The sequence below is a fragment of the Carettochelys insculpta genome, chromosome 20, assembly GCF_033958435.1.
Source record: "Carettochelys insculpta isolate YL-2023 chromosome 20, ASM3395843v1, whole genome shotgun sequence".
In the NCBI taxonomy this organism is placed as follows: Eukaryota; Metazoa; Chordata; order Testudines; family Carettochelyidae; genus Carettochelys; species Carettochelys insculpta.
In genome coordinates this window covers 26,707,826-26,727,640 of record NC_134156.1, presented here as the reverse complement: position 1 = coordinate 26,727,640, position 19,815 = coordinate 26,707,826, and the positions used below count along the sequence as shown (strand labels likewise).

The 19,815-nt window shown below is 45.5% G+C and overlaps 1 protein-coding gene across 2 annotated transcripts in view; it reads left to right on the top strand.

Moving 5' to 3' along the window:
• FASN (fatty acid synthase) overlaps positions 1-19,815 on the top strand; it is a 112,740-nt gene that overhangs the window by 53,477 nt on the left and 39,448 nt on the right. For both annotated transcript variants that reach the window (XM_075014225.1, XM_075014226.1), the window contains exons 12-23: positions 1,813-1,907; positions 2,356-2,490; positions 2,808-3,011; positions 10,870-10,985; positions 12,627-12,802; positions 13,112-13,303; positions 14,227-14,307; positions 14,408-14,593; positions 15,070-15,249; positions 15,502-15,705; positions 17,911-18,221; positions 18,370-18,753. In XM_075014225.1, coding sequence (XP_074870326.1) covers positions 1,813-1,907; positions 2,356-2,490; positions 2,808-3,011; positions 10,870-10,985; positions 12,627-12,802; positions 13,112-13,303; positions 14,227-14,307; positions 14,408-14,593; positions 15,070-15,249; positions 15,502-15,705; positions 17,911-18,221; positions 18,370-18,753 — 2,264 coding nt within the window. The remainder of the gene's footprint in view (positions 1-1,812; positions 1,908-2,355; positions 2,491-2,807; positions 3,012-10,869; positions 10,986-12,626; positions 12,803-13,111; positions 13,304-14,226; positions 14,308-14,407; positions 14,594-15,069; positions 15,250-15,501; positions 15,706-17,910; positions 18,222-18,369; positions 18,754-19,815) is intronic.

The following is a 19,815-nucleotide window of genomic DNA, read 5'->3' as shown; positions in this document are numbered from 1 at the left end:
AAAGCCTTAACATCAGAACCGCCGTGTACAGTATTTTTAAGAACAGGGTCCAGCTCTGACTTCACCCATCGTACCAAAGATGGTATCATCCTTTCATGTTAACCAGGATATTTTCCTCCTGGTCTTTTACCCACAGCCCACATGCCAAAAGTGAGGAGAGCAGACTGCACGATCTGGACATCCGGCATATCCTGGTCTTTTAAATGATGCATACTAGGCTTTTTAGAATCTTGACCCAGCTCTTTGTAGCAGCTGCACATAGAAAGAAGGGCCTCAAATTCCCCACACCGAGAATTTACAAATTGGATTACATCCCGCATCGAGGCATGTTATGACCTTGTGTGTGTCATGCAACTGCTTGTCATGAACGTTCATTCAACAAGCGCATGGGCATCACTGGTTGCATTCCCTGCTCATCCCTAATCCAGGACACTGGCAGAGCTGTAACATAGTCTTCTGTACACACATTCATGACTCCGTACACCCTCATCCAAGGTGCTCGGGAGGATGCTAGCTTCGACAGCGTGGTGCTATGACCAATGTGCCCCTGAAGTCTTACACGCCTTTTTGGATACTGCTTGGGAGTCACTTAACTTGGAATGGATGTGAGCGAGCACTCAAAGGAGAAAAGATAACTATCTTTCCTTAAGTGGTTTTCTTTGACGTGTGTTTTGTATCTCAATACCACAATCCACTCTGCCTACTATTTCAGTTTCCAGGAAGAAGGAACTGAGGGTGCAGGGAGCATGCAGTGTCCCTTGTACCGCACCATGAGGGTGCCATTCCAGGAGATTCCAGAGCCACTCCCCTAAGGGTGCTGCTAAGAGGAAATGTTCCTGGCCACAGTGCAGGTGGTGAGCACCCACACCTAACTTGGAACAGACATGAGTAACACATCTCGAAGAACACCAATTATGAAACAAGTAGCTGCTGTCTTTTCTTCCACCTCCGCTGAGCTCAGATGTAATATCGACAGCCAGTATTATAAAACCATAAGATGGGTCATGACAAGATTGTAGGACAGGGGTTGGCAACCCCCAGCACAGATACCAAGAGCGGCACGCTAGCTGATTTTCACTGGCACATGAGGTTCGAGCTCAGCCCCAACCTCTCCTCCCCCATGCAGCCAGGAGCTTGTTTGAAGCCATGCTGCCTGTGAATTAACAAAAGACCAGCTAATGCTACCAACCACCACTTAAACAGTAAAGCGCTGCATCTTAATTATGTATTAATGAAGCAGTTATAAGTGGGACTATTAGAGTATGTCTACACAACAGCCTTACTGTGAAATAAGCTATTCCAAGAGAGCTCTTCTGGAATAGCTTATTCTAAAATAACACTGCTACACAAAAATGCATTTCAAAATAGAGCCATTGTGCACTCTATGGCTTATTTCGAAATAGGCTCTATTCCCCGTCTTAACATCCCCTATTTCAAAATAGGCACTATTCTTCATAGAATGAGATTTACCAGTTTCTAAATATGGTTGGGTTGTATAGATGCTAGGATAGTTATTTCAAAATAATGGCTGTTATTTTGAAATAACTTTGCTGTGTAGACATCCCCTTAGTGACTTTAAAAAGTGTCCCCAGCACTCATACCATACATAGAGGTCATAAGGTCAAATTTCAGCACTCTGCCTCTGAAAGTCTGCTGACCCTTGCTCTAGGATTCTGTCTCCCAGATCCTGAATACATCAGGATGGTCAGATGCTAGAATCCCTACTCTCAGGGGTTCCAGACTTAATCTTGCTACATAAACTGCATATTTCCTGAGAGCATTTGCATCATCTTAAAGATTTTTGCTCTGCAGGTCTAACGTGGGAGGAATGTAAATCTCGTTGTCCTCCTGGTGTGGTACCAGCCTGTCACAACTCCGAAGACACTGTCACTATTTCAGGGCCTCAGGTGAGCAAAATTGTGGAAATCAGCCTTCATAAGAGACCTCGTCTTCCAAGGCTGCTTACAGGGGTGTCATCTGCTGTGTCTTCCATTAGTGGAATTACACAGAGAGCCCCAGGAGTGAAAGAAGGGCAGTCATGTTAAAGCAAAGTGATGGAAGGTAAGTTGGCCCTCTCATCTGAATTTAAATACTTGCTGGAAAGTCGGTGCTGCTTCTTGTGGACTACGAACAAAAAAACGTGCACTGTATTTCAGTAGTGTTCTGATCACTGGTGGCTGTTGAGTTGCCTTCACATGAGGCATATGCAAGGAATTCATTGATGCCTCTTCATTGGAACACAGCGTGTCAGCAAATGGCTAATGACAGAGGCAGCAAATAGCTAATGACAGAGGAAAGTTGGATGCCCAAATACCGTGAAATATTAATTCTTGTTCAATTCTATCCCATTCATAGGATGCTGTGAATGAGTTTGTAGCAAAACTGAAAAAGGAAGGAGTGTTTGCAAAGGAGGTGCGCAGTGCTGGGGTCGCATTTCATTCATATTACATGGCATCTATTGCACCAGTCCTACTTAGTGCCCTGCAGAAGGTAATGTTACTGATTGATTGCTTGTGCTGGGGGCTTGTGGATAAAGAGATCTGTGACCAGCATCCCACTCTGGGGGAGAGCATGGCTTGGGGAAAAGCCTCATGTAGGGGGAGTTAGAAGAGGTCAGCCTATGTGGTTTCTGTTGAACAGGCAGTTGGAAGCCATTGGACATCCAGCAGACAGAAGCCTGAGCTCAACAGGCTGAGAAAAGTGGCTCATACAAAGCTCTAGGTCTTAGATTTGTAGAGGTTAATTTTTTGAAGGGGGGCAGAACCTTTCACAGCCCGTGAAATTTTTTACTTTTTGTTCTCTTGTAGGTAATTCCAAATGCAAAGCCTCGCTCAGCCCGGTGGATCAGCACCTCCATCCCTCAATGTCAATGGCAGAGTGAGCTGGCTCAGAATTCCTCTGCTGAGTACCATGTGAACAACCTGGTGAGCCCGGTGCTGTTCCAGGAAGGTCTGAGGCATGTTCCAGACAATGCTGTTGTGGTGGAGATTGCCCCACATGCCCTGTTACAGGTATTGTTCTTGAGATGGTTCTCAGAATCAGGGAACATATTAGTTTTTCTAGAGCTGAGAGAGAACACATTTCTAGTCTCCCGGATTTAGCATGAAGCCACTATGTGCCCCAACATATTCCACACCACATCCCCACCCACACTGTCAAGTCATCCAAATACTTGGCTTTCCACATAGGTTTACACAGCAAACTGAACTGGTGAAAGGGTAGGAGAAACCAGGAGCTTCTTGAATGAGCTAAAGCTCTGTGTGGAAAGTAATCATTAGGGAAGAGAGCCGAAGTGTTAATATCTTGGGTTGTAGTCTTGTTGGATCTCATTGAGTAACACCTCATCAGCCTGGGCCGGTACTTGAATGGGAGGCTTGCAATGCAGCAGCAAGAAGCAATACTGGAGATCAGAATGTGTCACTTTTTCTTGTCTCCACGTACTTGATAGCTGTTTGGATGCCATGATGATGAGGGCAATACAAGTATCTAAATAGAGGCATTCTCGTTAGATCTTGAATCACTTCATCTACCTGTCTTTGAATCCGCGCTATGCTTGTCTCTAATTTCCCTTAGGCGTTTTATTTAAAAAGAGTGTTTAAAAACAAAACTACCAAGATAAATCAACATTAATCCTTCTCATTTCATTCCTCATTTTCACAGTTGCATAAAAAAAAAAAAAAAAAAAAAAAAAAAAAAAAGCCCTCACACAACTAAAATACATAGTGTAATGATAGCAATGCAATGCCATGCCAACATTACTAAAAATAATAATATATAGTGCTAGTGTAGAGTTGCATCTTCCAGATTCTGTATACATTATCTACCTGATCCTCTCATAGCTATTGAGAAGGAGAAAAATAAATACTTTTCATTTTTTATTAGAAGTTGGGAACTGAGACACTAAGGACAAGGCTAATGCTTTCAAATGTTTTCAGTACTTTTGAGGGCCTCAATTTTGTGGTAACTGACTTGACATCTCTTGGGTTTCATTTCCTCCCCTCTCACTTCATAGTTCTGATTGACTTCTGCTAATGTTATGGATCCTCACAACTTAGAAAAATCCCTAGGTGTCGAGGTAGACACAAAGTTCCTCCTAATTTTTCCCGTGTATGTGCAGAATGAATTTTGTTATGTTCACTAATATTAATGTGATGTGTGGCAGGGATGTGGCCAAGGTTTTGGAGTGCAGAAGAGGGTTCAGGATTGGGGCAGAGGTTCTCTCTCTCTGTCTCTGTCTCTGTCTCTGTGGGGGAGGGGGAGGGAGAGGGAGGGGGGCGGGGCTGTGGGCTCTAGGTTGAAGCCAGAGGTGAGGGGTTTGGGATGCAGCCTGGGGCTGCAGTGGGGAGAGAAGCTTCACTGTAGTTTTCTCCCTGTCGCTGGTGAAGAGGCATTTCTCCCTGTGGCAGTCCTGAGTGCCCGTGTAGTTCTTGAAAGGCTGCTGTGCAGTCACACAATTTAGAGGGAACTTTAGTTAGACAGCTTAAAAATTTAGTGAGTTTACCTTGAAAGTTTAGCCTAAGTGGCTTGTCTAAACCCATACAGCCAGTCCTTGCCTTGTGGCTCTCATGTTGTATTTCAGCTAACATTGATATTATGTGTTTGCATTGTCTTATGTTTAGGGCAACCATATCTCCCTGTCCCAAATATGGGACAGGGAGATATTGTGGGAGGCGTGGCTCCTCCAAGCCCTGGGGACCTGGGAAGGAAGCAGCAGCTGCTGGCGATCCCCCAGAGCCCCAGGGAAACTGCAGCCGCCGGTGATCCCCCAGAGCCCTGGGGGAAGCCACATTTGACAGCCCTCCCCAAACCCTGGGGAAGCAGCAGGTGCCCATGTGCCCCCTGTTTCCCCAAGGCTCAGGGAAGTGAGTGTGGGGGGACAGCCCAAATATGGGACAATTAGTTCCTTTTAAAAAATTAAGTTGGGATGCCTTTTCAGCCTCCCAAATATGGAACTGTCCTTCCCAGTATGGGACAGATGGTTACCTTACTTATGTTCCTATAAACTTTAGTTCTTCTTCGAGTGCTGTCCCCATGGCAGGTGTTGGGCTTCACGTGCTGCTCCATGGTAGGTATTGGGCTCACCCAGCATTGCAGGATGGAGACTTTTCCAAGCAGCACTGAGCATGCACAATCCCAGCATATGCCATTCGCATCACTAAGGATAGCACATGCAGCCTCACTCTCTCCTCAGTTCTTTCATGGCTGCCCTCAGCTGCAGACAGAGCATGGTTCTCTCCCTTATCAGATCTGTAGTTAGGAAATAGGCTATAGTTAGCTATATACTCTTGTACATAGTTTTATCTTTTATAATGCATTCCTTAGAGCTATTTTTAAAAGTGTGTGTGTGTGTGTGTGTGTGTATGTAGAGAGGAAGAAGACCAGGAAGCCGGACCTTCCCTCTAGTCAGTTTCATTTCCCTTGTATCTAGTTCACACACTTGGATATTTAAAAAAAAAAAAAAAGAGCAAGAGAGAGAAAAGAAGAGAAGAACAGATAAGAAGTAAAATACTAGGGAGGAGGGCTTTAGATTTATTAGGAACTGGGGAAGCTTTTAGGACGGGGGCAGCCTATACAAGAAGGATGGACTCTACCTAAACCAAAGTGGAACCAGACTGCTGGCACTTACCATTAAAAAGGTCACAGAGCAGTTTTTAATCTAAGAAATGGGGGAAAGCCAACTGGCGCAGTGGTGCATGTGGATTGGACAGAGATTTCTCTTAGAGGAGAGTATTGATAGAATTATTCTAGGTTTTAGTCAGGAGGCAAGGATGGAAGAGGATAAAGTATGGGCTGGATCAGAAGAGAAACAATCACGTGAGAAAGAATCAGGAAGGGGCAGACAAATAAATAGTGAGAAGCTTTTAAAGTGCTTAATTACAAATTAAGCTAGAAGTCTAAATAATAAGATGGATGAACTAGAGTGCTTTGTATGAGAGGATGATATTGATACAATAGGCATCAGAGAAACCTGGTGGAATGAGGACAATCAGTGGAACACAATCGTATCAGGGTGTGACACATATCGGAAGGACAGAACAGGTCATGCAGGTGTGGGGGGTGGCACTGTATGTGAAAGAAAATGTAGAATCAAATGAACTAAAAATCTTGAAGGAATCAAAAAGTTCCATAGAATCGCTATGGATAGAAATTCCATGCTCTAATAAGAATATAGCAGTAGGGACATAATATCGACCACCTGGCTAGGACAGTGATAGTGACTATGAAATGCTAAGGGAGAATAGCTGGGCAATCAAAATAAAAATATTAATAATAGCAGGGGATTTCACTTATCCGTGTGTTGACTGTGTATGTCTCACCACGGGACAAGATGCAGAGATAAAGTTCCTTGATACCTTAAATGATTGCTTCTTGGAGCAGCTGGTAAAGGAACCTACAAGGTTTGAGGCAATTCTTGACTTAGTTCTGAGTGGGCGACGGGATCTGGTCCAAGAGGTAACTGTAACAGGACCACTTGGAAATAGTGACTATAAATATAATAACATTTAACATACCTGTGGTGGGAAGAAGATCTCAGCAGTCCAACACTATGGCATTTAATTTCAGGAAGGGGAGCTATGCAAAAATGAGAAGGTCAGTTAAACGGAAATTAAAAGTTACAGTGACTAAAGTAAAATCCCTTCAAGCTGCTTGGAAACTTTCCAAAGTTACCATAATAGAGGCCCAATTTAAATGCAGAGCCCAAATAAAAAACACAGTAAAAGACCCAACGAAGTGCCACTGTGGCTTAACAACCATGTAAAAGAAGCGGTGAGAGATAAAAAGGCAGCTTTTAAAAAGTAGAAGTCAAATCCTAGTGAGGAAAATAGAAAGGACCATAAATGCTGCCAAATTAAATGTAAAAATGCAATAAGAAAAGCCAAAAGGAGTTTTCAGAACAGCTAGCCAAAAACTCAAAAAGCAACAACACGATGTTTTTTAAGTACCTCAGAAACAGGAAGCCTGCTAAACAACCAGTGGGACCCCTAGACGATCGAGATACAGAAGGAGCACTCAGAGATGACAGAGTCATTGTGGAGAAAGTCAGTGAATTCTTTGCTTCAGTCTTCATGACTGAGGATGTTAGGGAGATTCCCAAACCTGAGTCCGTCCTTTGTAGGTGACAAATCTGACAAATTGTCCAAGATTGAGGTGTCATTAGAGGAGGTTTTGGAAATGAATGATAAACTTAACATTAGCAAGTCACCAGGACCAGGTAGCATTCACCCAAGAGTTCTGAAGGAACTCAGATATGAAATTGTGGAACTATTAACTGTGGGTTGTAACCTGTCCCTTAAATCAGCTTCTGTACCAAATGACTGGAAGATAGCTAATGTAACACCAATATTTATAAAGGGCTCTAAAGGCAGTCCCGGCAGTTAAAGACCAGTAAGTCTAACGTTGGTACCAGGCAAATTAGTTGAAACCATAGTAAAGAACAAAATTGTCAGACACACAGAAGAACATAATTTGTTGGGCGAAAGTCAGCGTGGTTTCTGTAAAGGGAAATCATATCTTTCTAATCTATTAGAATTCTTTGAAGGAGTCAACAAACATGTGGATAAGGGGGATCCAGTAAATATAGTGCCTCTGATGTAGTCCCTCATCAAAGGCTCTTACATAAATCAAGTTGTCATGGGATAAGAGGGAAGTTCCTTTCATGGATTGAGAACTGGTTAAAAGGCAGGAAAAAGAAGGTAGGAATAAATGGTAAATTTTCAGAATGGAGAGGAGTAACTAGGGCACTCCCCAAGGGTCAGTCGTAGAACCAATCCTATTCAGCTTATTCATAAGTGGTCTGGAGAAAGGGATAAATGCGAGCTGGCAAAGTTTGCATACGATACTAAACTGCTCAAGATAATTGAGGCCAAAGCAGATGTGAAAAACTTCAAAAATCTTTCACAAAACTGAGCAATTGGGCAGTAAAATGGAAAATGATATTTAACGTGGAGAAATGTAAAGTAATGCATTTTGGAAAAAAATTATCCTAATAATACTTACTGCACAGAATCATAGAATTCTAGGGCTGGAAGGGACCTTAGGAGGTCATCGAGTCCAGCCCCCTGCCTAAAGCAGGATCAACCCCAACTAAATCATCCCAGTCAGGACTGTCAAACTGGGACTTAAAAACCTCTAGGGATGGAGATTCCACCACCTCTCTTCGTAACTCATTCCAGTGCTTCACCACCCTCCTGGTGAAATAGTTTTTCCTCATATCTAACCTACACCCCTCCCTCTTTAACCTTAGACTATTGCTCCTTGTTCTGCCATCTGTCACCATTGAGAACAGTCTCCCTCCATCCTCTTTAGAGCCCCCCTTCAGGAAGTTGAAGGTTGCTATCAAATCGTCCCTCACTCTTCTCTTCTGCAAACTAAATGAGTCCAGATCTCTCAGCCTCTCCTCATAGGTCATGTGCTCCAGCCCCTTAATAATTTTCGTTGCCCTCTGCTGAACCTGCTCCGGTGCATTCACATCCTTTCTGTACTGGGAGGCCCAGAACTGGACACAATACTCCAGATGAGGTGTCACCAGTGCCAAATAGAGAGAAATAATAACTTCTCTAGATCTTCTGGAAATGTTTCTTCTAATGCACCCCAATATGCCATTAGCCGCCTTTGCTACAAGGGCACACTGTTGACTCATATCCAATCTCTCATCCACTATAATCTCCAGGTCCTTTTCTGCTGCACTACTACTTAGTCAGTAGGTCCCCAGCCTGTAAAAATGCAGGGTGGTTAAAGTCTCCCATGAGAACCAGGGCCTGTGATTTAGAAGCTTCTTTTATTTGTCTGGAGAAATCCTCATCTACCTGATCTGGCGGTCTATAGCAGACACCAACTATGACATCACCTATGTTGCTTCTGCCTCTAATCTTAACCCAAAGAATCTCAAGTAGCTTTTCTCCATCCATATGCTGGAGCTCTGAGCAATCATACTGCTCTCACATACATCACAACTTCTCCTCCTTTTCTCCCCTGCCTGTCCTTTCTGAACAGTTTATAACCTTTCATGACCGTGCTCCAGTTATCACCTTCTCTTTTGCACTTCCTGGCTTTAGTAGTGTGGTGCTGTGGGGCTTTTGTATGTTGACGTGTGGGGGATTGGTTAGTTGATTTTTAGGATTACTAGATTTTCTCCATGTTATGTTTTTGACCCTGCTCAAGGACATGCCTCCTCTTTCTTTTCTTGTCCCCTCATTCCCATGACAAACAAAGGTACATGATCTTCAGACCAAAAACAGTGTCACAGACACAGAAGGGCTACCTGTATACTATGAAATAAATTCAAATTTAAGGCAGTTAGCTTGATATTACAACATGATTGTCTTCACTTTAAATTCCATTATCTTGATTTAGGGGGCACTAATAGTGATATTACAACATCGTTGGTACTTGATGGGTATCATATCAAGCTGAAATTCAGAAGTTTGACTAAAGGCCAGGGTGGAACTGCCACCTCTCCAAACTGAATGTTAGCCTCCAGAGCTGTCCCATATGTAATCCACAATGCCCATCTGTGTTCCTCGCTGGCCTCTGTTCGAGTGCTCAGGAATTAGATAACCGGAAGACCAGGAATTTTGCATCAGGAGCAGCAAGCTTATGGCTGTGGGCTCCTGTTTGAATGAGAGCCTGAGAAATGTCTGTTTTTCTTTACTATTAGTACTGTGAGCACATCTACCCATTACAAATAGCTCCATCATGGAATTTGTGGTTCTGTCTCTATGTTAAGTATTTTTTTCTGTGCTGCCTGGTGCCCCGCATGGCAGCAAGGTTGTTGTGGGGGTCGTGCTTCCATAAGAGGCCAAGAAACTTCTTCTCAGTGGTTTACATTTGTGTACAGAGCTCCCTCCATCCCCCACTGATGCCGTGCAATCGGGGTCTTTCCCATGCTCAGCCACATCATGTTGGTAGTGCCCAACCCAAAAAAAGGATGTGCCTGCCATTCAGTGCTGACCATGCTGCCAGGCAGCACCATGTCCTGGATTGCACTTGGTTAGGGCTCCAAGATTTTAGGGAGCTTGCTGCTGCTGGTGCTACTAGGGGGACGTCTCCCCCAGTGGCTAAGGTATTCGGAGGCTTGCACCGTGGTAGGCACAGGCAGTGCCATCCAAAGTTGAGAGGGCAGACATTCAGTATAATACACCTCTAGATTATGGAGCATCAGGAAACAAACGTGATCCAAAGGCCATTGAAGTAAATTACCTACGGTTGGTAAGGCTTAGCAACCAAAGGAACCATAACTGATTTAATGAGTCATTCGCATTTGCGGTATAATGCCCATGTGTCCTTAGACATACATTTCTAGATCATGGAGCATCAAGAAATAAGTGACAGAGCAACACCTTGGTATGGGCTTGATCCAAAGGTCATTGAAGTCAGTGTATTAGCTCTAGAATTGCCTCACTATGGTTTGATCTAAACAACATTGAAGTCAATGAAAAGAATCCCATTGATTTCAATGGGCTTTGGCTCAGGCCTTAAGTGATACAGATGTCGTCCAGTAGCCACAGCCACTTGTGGGTCATTTTTTTCCCATGCAGCACCAGTGAAAATACCCAGAATGCTACGGCGCTCAGGGAACTGTAGGATAGGCCCCCACAATACACTGCTGCAACAGTCAATGTTTGGCAATTTGTGTATGGCAGCAATAAGTTGAATTTGTGGGGCAACTGTGGGAAGTGAGGATGCTCAATTTGAACTTTAAAACCCAGCATTAAAAAAATGATTTTAATAAAGTCAAATTTATCTCATAGTATAAACGTAGTCAAGAAGTCTAAGATTCTGAGAGAGAGCTGTAAGGGGCAGAGATTTCTCTAAGACTAGGAACTGAATGAATTCCTCGACAATGATCTTTGATCTTTCCTTGACCAGGCTATCCTGAGGAGAAGCTTGAAACCAACCTGCACCATACTGCCTTTGATGAAGAGAGAACACAAAAACAACCTGGAGTTCTTTCTGACACATATTGGGAAGATCTATCTAACTGGGTAAGGAGCTTTTGAGAGCAGAGAATTTGTGTTCCATCCTTTGGTATGTACAGACAGTCCCCAGCTTAAGAATGGGTTACATTCTGAACACCTGGTCGTAACTTGATTTTATTGTAAGTTGGAAAAACCCTTATACTGTAATCCCTTGAGGTACGTGAGGGTTGCATTCCACGCAACCCTCACATACCTTGAATTTCACGTAAGTCGGGGAGGGCTTGGGTTGGAGCCATGGGATGGGGCAAAGAGTGGGGTTAGGGCAGCAGGGGTGGTGGGAGGATGCAGTTGAGCTGGGGCTTGCAAGGTATCAGACTCAGGCAGCAGGGGTTGGACCCGGGGCTGTGGGGGTGGTGGGTAGTGGGGTTGGAGCTGGAGCCCTGTGTGCCGGGGAGTGTGAGCTGGGGCCGTGGGGCATTGGAGGGGTTGAAAAGGGTGAACAGGGCAGGGGGTTAGTTGGGGGCGGGGTAGGACCTCATGCACCTGCAGCGGCTGACAGCTGGAGTCCTGCGTGCGCTGGTGGCTGACAGCCCAGCATGTGCCGGGGGTGGGGGTCAGCTGGGGATGGGTGGGTTGAGCTGGGAGGAAGGGGAATTGAATGGGGATGAACTGGAGCAGGGGTGGGTTGAGCTGGCAGTAGGGATAGAGCCCCTGCACGAGCTTGTGGCAGCTGACAGTTGGACCCCAAGTGCGGGGTCGGGGGGTGAGGGGTGAGCTGGGGCCGCTGGAGGGAGGGGTTGAGTTGGTCAGGGGTTTAAATGGGGGTGCACTGGGGCGGGGTGGTTGAGTGGAGGGGGGTTGGAGCCCCATCAGGAGTTGGGAACCAGAGCCCCAGGCATGGGTTGAAGTCAGAGCCCCATGTGTGTGGGGGGGGGGGGGTGAGCTGGGGCCACGGGGGGGTGGGGAGGTTGAATCAGGTGGGGGAGGGGTTTAACCGGGGTGCACCAAGACAGAGTGCTTGAGAAGGAGGCAGGTTGGAGCCCCGTGCATGATCCAGGGCCACACAGGTTTGGGGGGGGTTGGGTCTGGGTCCTCAGGAGTTGGGGCTGGGTGGTGGGGGTTGAGGTGTGGGGTGCCTTGGGGGGTTGGAGCTGGGTCCATGGAGTTGGAGGGGAGCCCTAGGCATGTGGCTGAAGCCCCCCACTTGGGGAGGTGAGGTGGGGCACATGGGGAGGGTGAGCTGGAGGTTGGCCGTAAGTACGAATGGTCGTAAGTTGATGTGTTCATAAGTCGGGGACTTCCTGTACCTTTTCAGAAGGATTGAGACAGCTGTTTGGCTACCTTGTAAAAGGATTTAGGGAGCGTGTCTCTGCTACAGTCATGTTGTTGCTAAGGAGCGATGTCCCTCATCTGACCTAAGACTATTGCAAAGAAAATGATACTTCGGGGACAGAGGTGGGGAGTAGTATTTCAAGAGGAGTTAAATTCTGAGGACTCCTGAAACTGGCAGGTAGACTACCTCCTGGCTACAAGCTTTGCCTCTCATGGACTGCTGGTGCTACAGTTGCAAATGTGATGGTTGCTGTAGTTCTTTGGTGGTAGGTTTGCCATTGGCCTTTCTCTAGGAACCCCACAGGCTGTTGTAATTTCTCACCACTGTCAGGGCTAAAATCACTGAATTTTCTTGACTTTTTTTTCCCCCCCCAGAATAAATGTTCTCTCAAATAATCTGTTTCCACCTGTTGAATATCCTGTCCCAGTGGGAACCCCACTAATCTCTCCTTACATCTTGTGGGACCACAGCCAGACTTGGGATGTCCCAAAAGCTGAAGACTTTCCCACTGGCTCTGGGGGATCTTCATCAGCATCAGTCTATAATATTGGTATGTACATGTCTTCCTTAATTCTATGTCTGTTTCTTTTGTTCATAAAATGAGAATGTGTGCAGTCCTCTAAGCAACACTTTTAAAGCCCTGTCTGTATAACTTTATGTGGCTGAAACTGTTCTTGTGGTTAGAAATGAATGTTGTGAACAAAGCTATGGGGTTAGGTGTTCAGAACAATAGAAGCTTTAAGCCCTCTGTGGCCAGGAGAGGTTGTGAGAAAATTTCTGGAAATTCTTACTTTGCTGTGAAGTCTCCACTTCCATGGAGTTCTAAAGGAATTTTTGTTCTTTCCTGTTTATTTGGCAGATACAAATCCTGAATCCTCTGATTATTACTTGGTTGGTCACTGCATTGATGGGAGAGTCCTGTATCCAGCAACTGGGTACCTGGTGTTAGCATGGAGAACTCTGGCACGGTCTCTGGGGATTACAATGGAACAAATGCCTGTTATCTTTGAAGAGGTTACAATCCACCAGGCCACAATTCTTCCCAAGAAAGGTGAGGGCGGGGTTGCACGTGGAGTCTGAAGCCTGTATACTAGACCCCTGACTTACATGGAGGTTGCATTCTCTCACAACCCCGCATGAGTCAAATTTCGTGTAACTCAGAAGAGCCAGAAAACTGACTAGTGCAGCACTGCTAGTCAGTTTGCTGTCTCCTGTGAGTGGCAGGCAGCAGAGAGCCTGGCTATGATCTGTCTACCCCTCACAGGAGAAGGGAAACTGACCAGCAATGATGCGCTAGTTAGTTTCCCTGCTCCTGTCAGTGGTGACAGCCAAGTGTCAGGCTGATGCCCCTGACAGGATCTGGGAAAATGCTCCTGTCAGGGACAGCAGCTTGGCTTTCTGTACTCCGACAGAAGCAGGGGGAGGGATAGCTCAGTGGTTTGAGCATTGGCCTGCTAAACTCGGGTTGTGGGTTGGGGGGCCAGTTAGGGATCTGGGGCAAATACAAAAAAAAAAAAATTGGGATGGTGCTTGGTGCTGCCAAGAGGGTAGGGGACTGGACTCAGTGACCTCCTGAGGTCCCTTCCGGCTCTGTGAGCTGTGTATCTCCAGTGATGGCAGCCGAGAGTCAGACATGAGTTCCTGCCATTCAGAATCACGTTAACCCAAGATATGCGCAACTCTAGTACACATAATTTGGAGTTCTACTGTATAGTAAAGATGGGCAGAAGAGAAAAATATGTGACTGTGGGAAGGAAGAAAGAAGCAAATACATTACATTACACCTTACCCTGTTATACACTCAAGTGGGTTGTTCTGTTGTCTTTGTTCCATGCCAGTGGGACAGAAGGTAGTGTGTAAAACAGGAGATTCCAGGGAATTTGGCACAGTTAGTGAAAGGAATGCATGAGGCAGAACATGGGGCGGAAGGGTGACCCTAACAAACATTTCAGCAATCTCTGGGCTTGTTTGCAGGTTCAACACAGCTGGAGGTGAGACTTTTGCCTGCTTCTCACAGCTTTGAAGTGTCTGGGAATGGAAACCTGGCTGTAAGTGGTAAGTGGCTGACTCTTGCCAAAGAGGCCTACTGTGAAGAATGCCATGCTGTAAAAGTCTGAGCACTGATGGCTCTTGTTCTTTCTATTGTGTCTGTCAGGGAAAATTAGTCTTTTGGAAGAAACTGCTCTAAATAATTTTCGTAACCAGCAAGTTGACTTGGAGACCCAGACAGCCATGAGACTCAAATTCAGTCTGTCCAAGGCAGATATTTACAAAGAACTGCGTCTGCGTGGTTATGACTATGGTCAAACATTCCAGGGACTTCTAGAATCCAACACTGAAGGTGTGGCTTTCCTATAGAAAAATAAGGAAGTTTTATGACAAATGAATGTAATCTGCTTATTAAAGTGACTGTACTCATGGAGTGGGTGTGGTTATATGCAGTTCTTTTCTGTGCTGGTACTTGCTGGTACTTGCTCAGCAGCCCCGGCCATGAGATTGTCTGGGTGTGGGGAGCATGGGAACCAGCTGAGTACCAGCTCCTCTTTTATTTATTTATTTATTTATTTATACAAAAAAGGCACCCCTTATCTGCATGGTAGCATATAACTACTGTAACTGTATTGATGGATCAGCGAGGAGGCTGACCTGTTATGGACAGGGCAGACATAAAATAACATTTCCAGATATTGTTGTGTGGACCAGAGCCTATGCAGTTGATGAACAGAAATTTTACTTGTCTCGTTTCTTTTGCTTTGGAGAGCATATTCTCCTGTGTCTGCTGGGTGAAAGTGTACTGATGGGACTTGTCTTCCCCAGGTAACATAGGAAAAGTCCTGTGGAATGGGAACTGGGTAGTTTTCCTTGACACCTTGCTGCAGATGATCATCTTGGGTGAGACAGGTCACAGCCTTCGCTTACCAACTAGAATACGCTCTGTGTGCATTGATCCATCACTACACCAGGAGCGAGTGACCAAATACAAGGATGATATTGAAGGTAACCGACACTATTCCGCAATTGGAATTTTCCCTGCTTCATTATGACTCTCCAGATGACCCGAAGCAGCTTCAGATGCCTAAAATAGTAAGAGATTTGAAAGACCAATGTGTCTGTGCAAGCCATTCTGCTATTCCTTCTGCTGTGCACTCTGATACAGGATCTTCTATTTCTCACCATATTAAGCACAGCAGTTCCTCTTCATATGACACTTTCAAACATTTATCTGCATGTTCTCTTCTTGCCTCGCAGCTTTTGATGTTGTTGTTGACCGCTGCCTTGATACCATCATGGCGGGAGGTGTTCAGATCTCTGGACTCCATGCTACTGTGGCACCTCGTCGACAGCAGGAACAAATACCTCCAACACTGGAAAAATTTTGCTTTGTGCCTTACATTGAGAAGGACTGTTTGTCTTCAGAGACCTATCTTCGTGCCCATTTGGAGCATTGCAAAGGTAAAGGGATTTCAATGTCTCTGCTACAATCTAAAGGGTGAGCAAGAATCCAGGGTTGTCTGTGACTTTCTGTGAGGCGAGATAATTCGTTTTGGAATCTCTGCCTGGATAACAGCAAGGATTTGTCCATGCTTCTGCTGAGGGAGGTAAATCCAGACTGCACTAGTCTTGACGTGCACATTGTGGCTGTGATTAATTCCCCTTGTAAAAGCTGTGGCCCATTGCAGCCGAAAGTCGTATCCAAAGCAGACAAATTTATGGTGTTCCTACAAATGACTGATCCAGCCTTTTGGGCCCAAAGGAGATGGACTGATTCAGTATTTCCCCAAGGTATCCTTCACAGGGAGGGCTCCAGTAGAGTCCCAGTTGGAATTTTGAAACTCCCAGAGGGGGTTGGAGTTGAGGGTAAACCCTTCCCCCACTTCCTCAGAGTTGAATGTGTTAGTTGCTGCAGTTGTCCTTGAAGGTACACAAAGATGTAAACTAACCCCCAACTCCTCTGGGAGGAGTTTAGCCCAATCACTTAAAATATTGCCAGGAGACACGTCACAACCTATTTTAATGCAGATTTCCTTTTTGTGCTTGCAAAGAAGTTAGGTGCATTCATTCATATGTTCTCACCTAAACCACAAAGTCTTCTGATCATAACCACAGAGTACAGCTCCAGGAGCTATTGAGTATATGTGCCAGAACTGCTTATAATTTATTTGTTGAGGATACTCCTAGCATAGCAGAGTATTAAGAGGTGGGATGGAGACCCAGGGAGGATAACCTCACCCTTTCTCCTGTAATATTTCTCTAAAAGGCAAAAATCTTGCTCTCCAGAATACTTCTAAGCTTTATCAGTGATCTAGCAGGATCCAGAGACAGTGCTTTTGTATTCCAGGCAAAGAAACTGGTCTGATATTCAATTTGGTGGTAGAATTTTAAACTAGGATCTCTGGAAGCTCTTAGAAGCTCTTGCTATGATGTCCCAGATCTGCATCCTCCTGTTTTTTCCCCCTTCCTCTTACTCTTTGGCTACGTCTACACTAGCACACTATGTTGAAGTAGCCTATTTCAAAGTTAGGATATCGAAATAGGCTACTTTGACTTGTATCATCTACACGTCCTCCAGGGCTGGTGCCATCGACGTTCAACGTCGAAGTAGCGATGGGGAACATCGAAAGGAGCCATCCTGGAAGGAGATGCGGAGCGTCCACATGCACAAGCTCTCCCTGTCAAAATAAGGGGCCGGCAAAGCCCCAAGCCGCTCTCTTAAAGGGCCCTTCCCAGACACAGCACAAGATCCACCGAGCTGACAACTGGTTGCAAACCCTGTGCATGCAGCACAGACCCCCCAGCTGCAGCAGCAGCCAGAAGCTCTGGGCTATGGGCTGCTGCATGCGGTGACCATAGAGCCCCGCAGGGGCTGGACAGAGCATCTCTCAACCCCTCAGATGATGGCCTCCATGGAGGACCCCACTCTTTTAAAGTAGCAAGACTCAGATCATCTATACATACCCTACTGCGACGTTCAACGTTGAAGTAGGGCGCTATTCCCATCTTCGGATGGGAATAGCGACTTCGACGTCTCACCGCCTAACGTTGATTTCAAAGTTGAAATAGCACACGGCGCGTGTAGACACGACGCGTGCTATTTCGATGTTGTGCCAGCTACTTCGAAGTAGCCGGCTAGTGTAGATGCACCCTTTGTGTGTCTCTGTCTGTCTCCTCTGCACCCCAAAAGAATCTCAGAAAACAAAGGAATTGAAATAAATCCAACAAATCATGTATAAAATGAACAAACGTGTGGCACTAACATGGCACATATCTGTCATGAGCACTACCCTGTTGTCTTAACCCCAATCACTAAGGGGTCACCTACTTGCCATCTGTGAGATTTCTCTCTCTTGTCATCCAATGTGTTTGTACCAAGCCTATCCCAATGGGGCCCTATCCTGACTGGCTGCTACCTTAATACAAGTTAGTAATAATAATGAGTTCCCATTATGAATTGGTTTATGTAAGTGTTTTTTGTGGGTTATATATTTGGACTACGCGGTAACCCAGGTCCTTTGCTAATATTTGTGGGAAGCCATGAGTGATGCTGTCCTCCAGGAGTTTTGCTTCCCTTGGTGATTTGGAGAAGGAAGCCTCTACAGGACTGGAAGAAGAGGAAGAGCTGTGTAAGAAACTGATTTTTCTCCTGCTTCTGTGCCCTAGGTTTGATTTGCAGTTTACAGGAGAAGGTAGCACTCCATGGAGTTAAACTGGCCATCCCAGGTCTAGAGACAGCAGGTACCTTTGCAGAGGTGGTGTCCATGCAGACAGGCCTCCTCCACATCCTTGCTGAAATCTGCCGTCTAGATATGAATGGAAACTTATATTCAGAGCTAGAACAGATTGTTACTCGGGAGAAGGCACACCTTCAGGATGATCCCCTTCTCAATGCCTTGCTAGATTCTTCTGAGCTGAAGGCTTGTGTGGATACAGCACTGGAGAACACTGCTAGTCACAGGATGAAGATAGTGGAGGTTAGTTGGGACCCCAAGATGAGAAACTGTAGACCGGATCTCTGGGAGGTTTTGAAGTCTTGTATGTTTTTTTTTTATTTTCTGTCATGATGGTGTACTAACGATGTTCAGGATTTTCATTTTATTCTCTCTGTTTCTTCCCCTGTAGGTGCTGGCAGGACATGGACGTCTATTCTCTCGTGTTACTGGTCTCCTAAATACTCAGCCCTTGCTACAATTGGATTACATTGCCACTGATCGAGACCCAGAAGTCCTTTCAGCCAAAGAAAGCCAGCTTCAGGAAGCTGGTGTTTCCATTGCCCAGTGGGATCCCGTCAGTCCTCCTCCTGGACACCTGACCAATGCTGACCTGCTGGTGTGCAACTGCTCGGTGAACATGTTAGGGAACCCAGCAGAGGTTCTCTCTCAGTTGGCAGCCACAGTGAAGGAAGGAGGATTTGTGTTATTGCACACGCTTCTCAAAGGAGAAACACTTGGAGAAATCGTCCACTTCCTTACAGCCCCTGATCAGCAGAAGGGCCTCTTGGCTCAGGTAAACTATTGGCCTTTCCAGATGGTTCTGATGTTTGCTGTACAGGTAGTCCTGGACTCTGCTTTTGTACTTGTGGGATATCAGAAGCTTCTCTTCATTGAATGGCGGCTCTGTCCTATTTTGTCCCTTCTCAGGAATGTATAGAAGTATTGCTAGTCAGTAGAGAAGTTCTAAATCCATCTGTGTTGCACAAGTAGGGAAGTCAATTCAGACATCCAGCTTAAGACAGAATTCCTTTCATAATGTATTTCAGGTGACCAGTTTTAGTTTAGGTGGCTCTCCAGATGAACTCATGCTCCGCCTACAACTAGTTGTTCTAATCTCTTTGCTATAGTATCGCATTGGGGGTAGGGGGATGGCTCTGAGTTAAAGATACGTTTATTCTATTTTTTTCCTGTTGTGGAAAAGCTGAAGACAATGGATTCTGCATCTGTGAAAAAGAGACTGATCCAGTGCTCTGCACTGATTCCACTAACTAACCTCAGGGTGTCTCTGACAAGCTCCAAAAGGAGCCATGTGCTAAAGGAATAGCCTTGTAACACAGCAGTGCCTAACACATTACAATAACTGTGTATGTGATCTCTCCCTGTCAGGTCCCAAAATGTTTCATAAATACAGGAAGATTCGTCATCCCAGTACTGATGCTTGAATGCAACATAGCAGCTGTTCAGCAGTGCTATACAATAGTTATTTTCAGGACAGGAAGTTAACAAGAATACTATAACCCATTGGCCGTGTCTACACTAGACAAAAACTTCGAAATGGCCACGCAAATGGCCATTTCGAAGTTTACTAATGAAGTGCTGAAATACATATTCAGTGCCTCATTAGAATGCGGGCGTCCGTGGCACTTCAAAATTGACGCGGCTCGCCCAGACAGGACTCCTTTTCGAAAGGACCCCAGCTACTTCGAAGTACCCTTATTCCCATCTGCTCATAGGAATAAGGGGACTTCGAAGTAGGCAGGGTCCTTTCGAAAAGGAGCCCCATCTGGACAAGCCATGCAGCAGCGAGCTGCGTCAATTTCGAAGTGCTGCAGCCACCCACATTCTAATGAGGCGC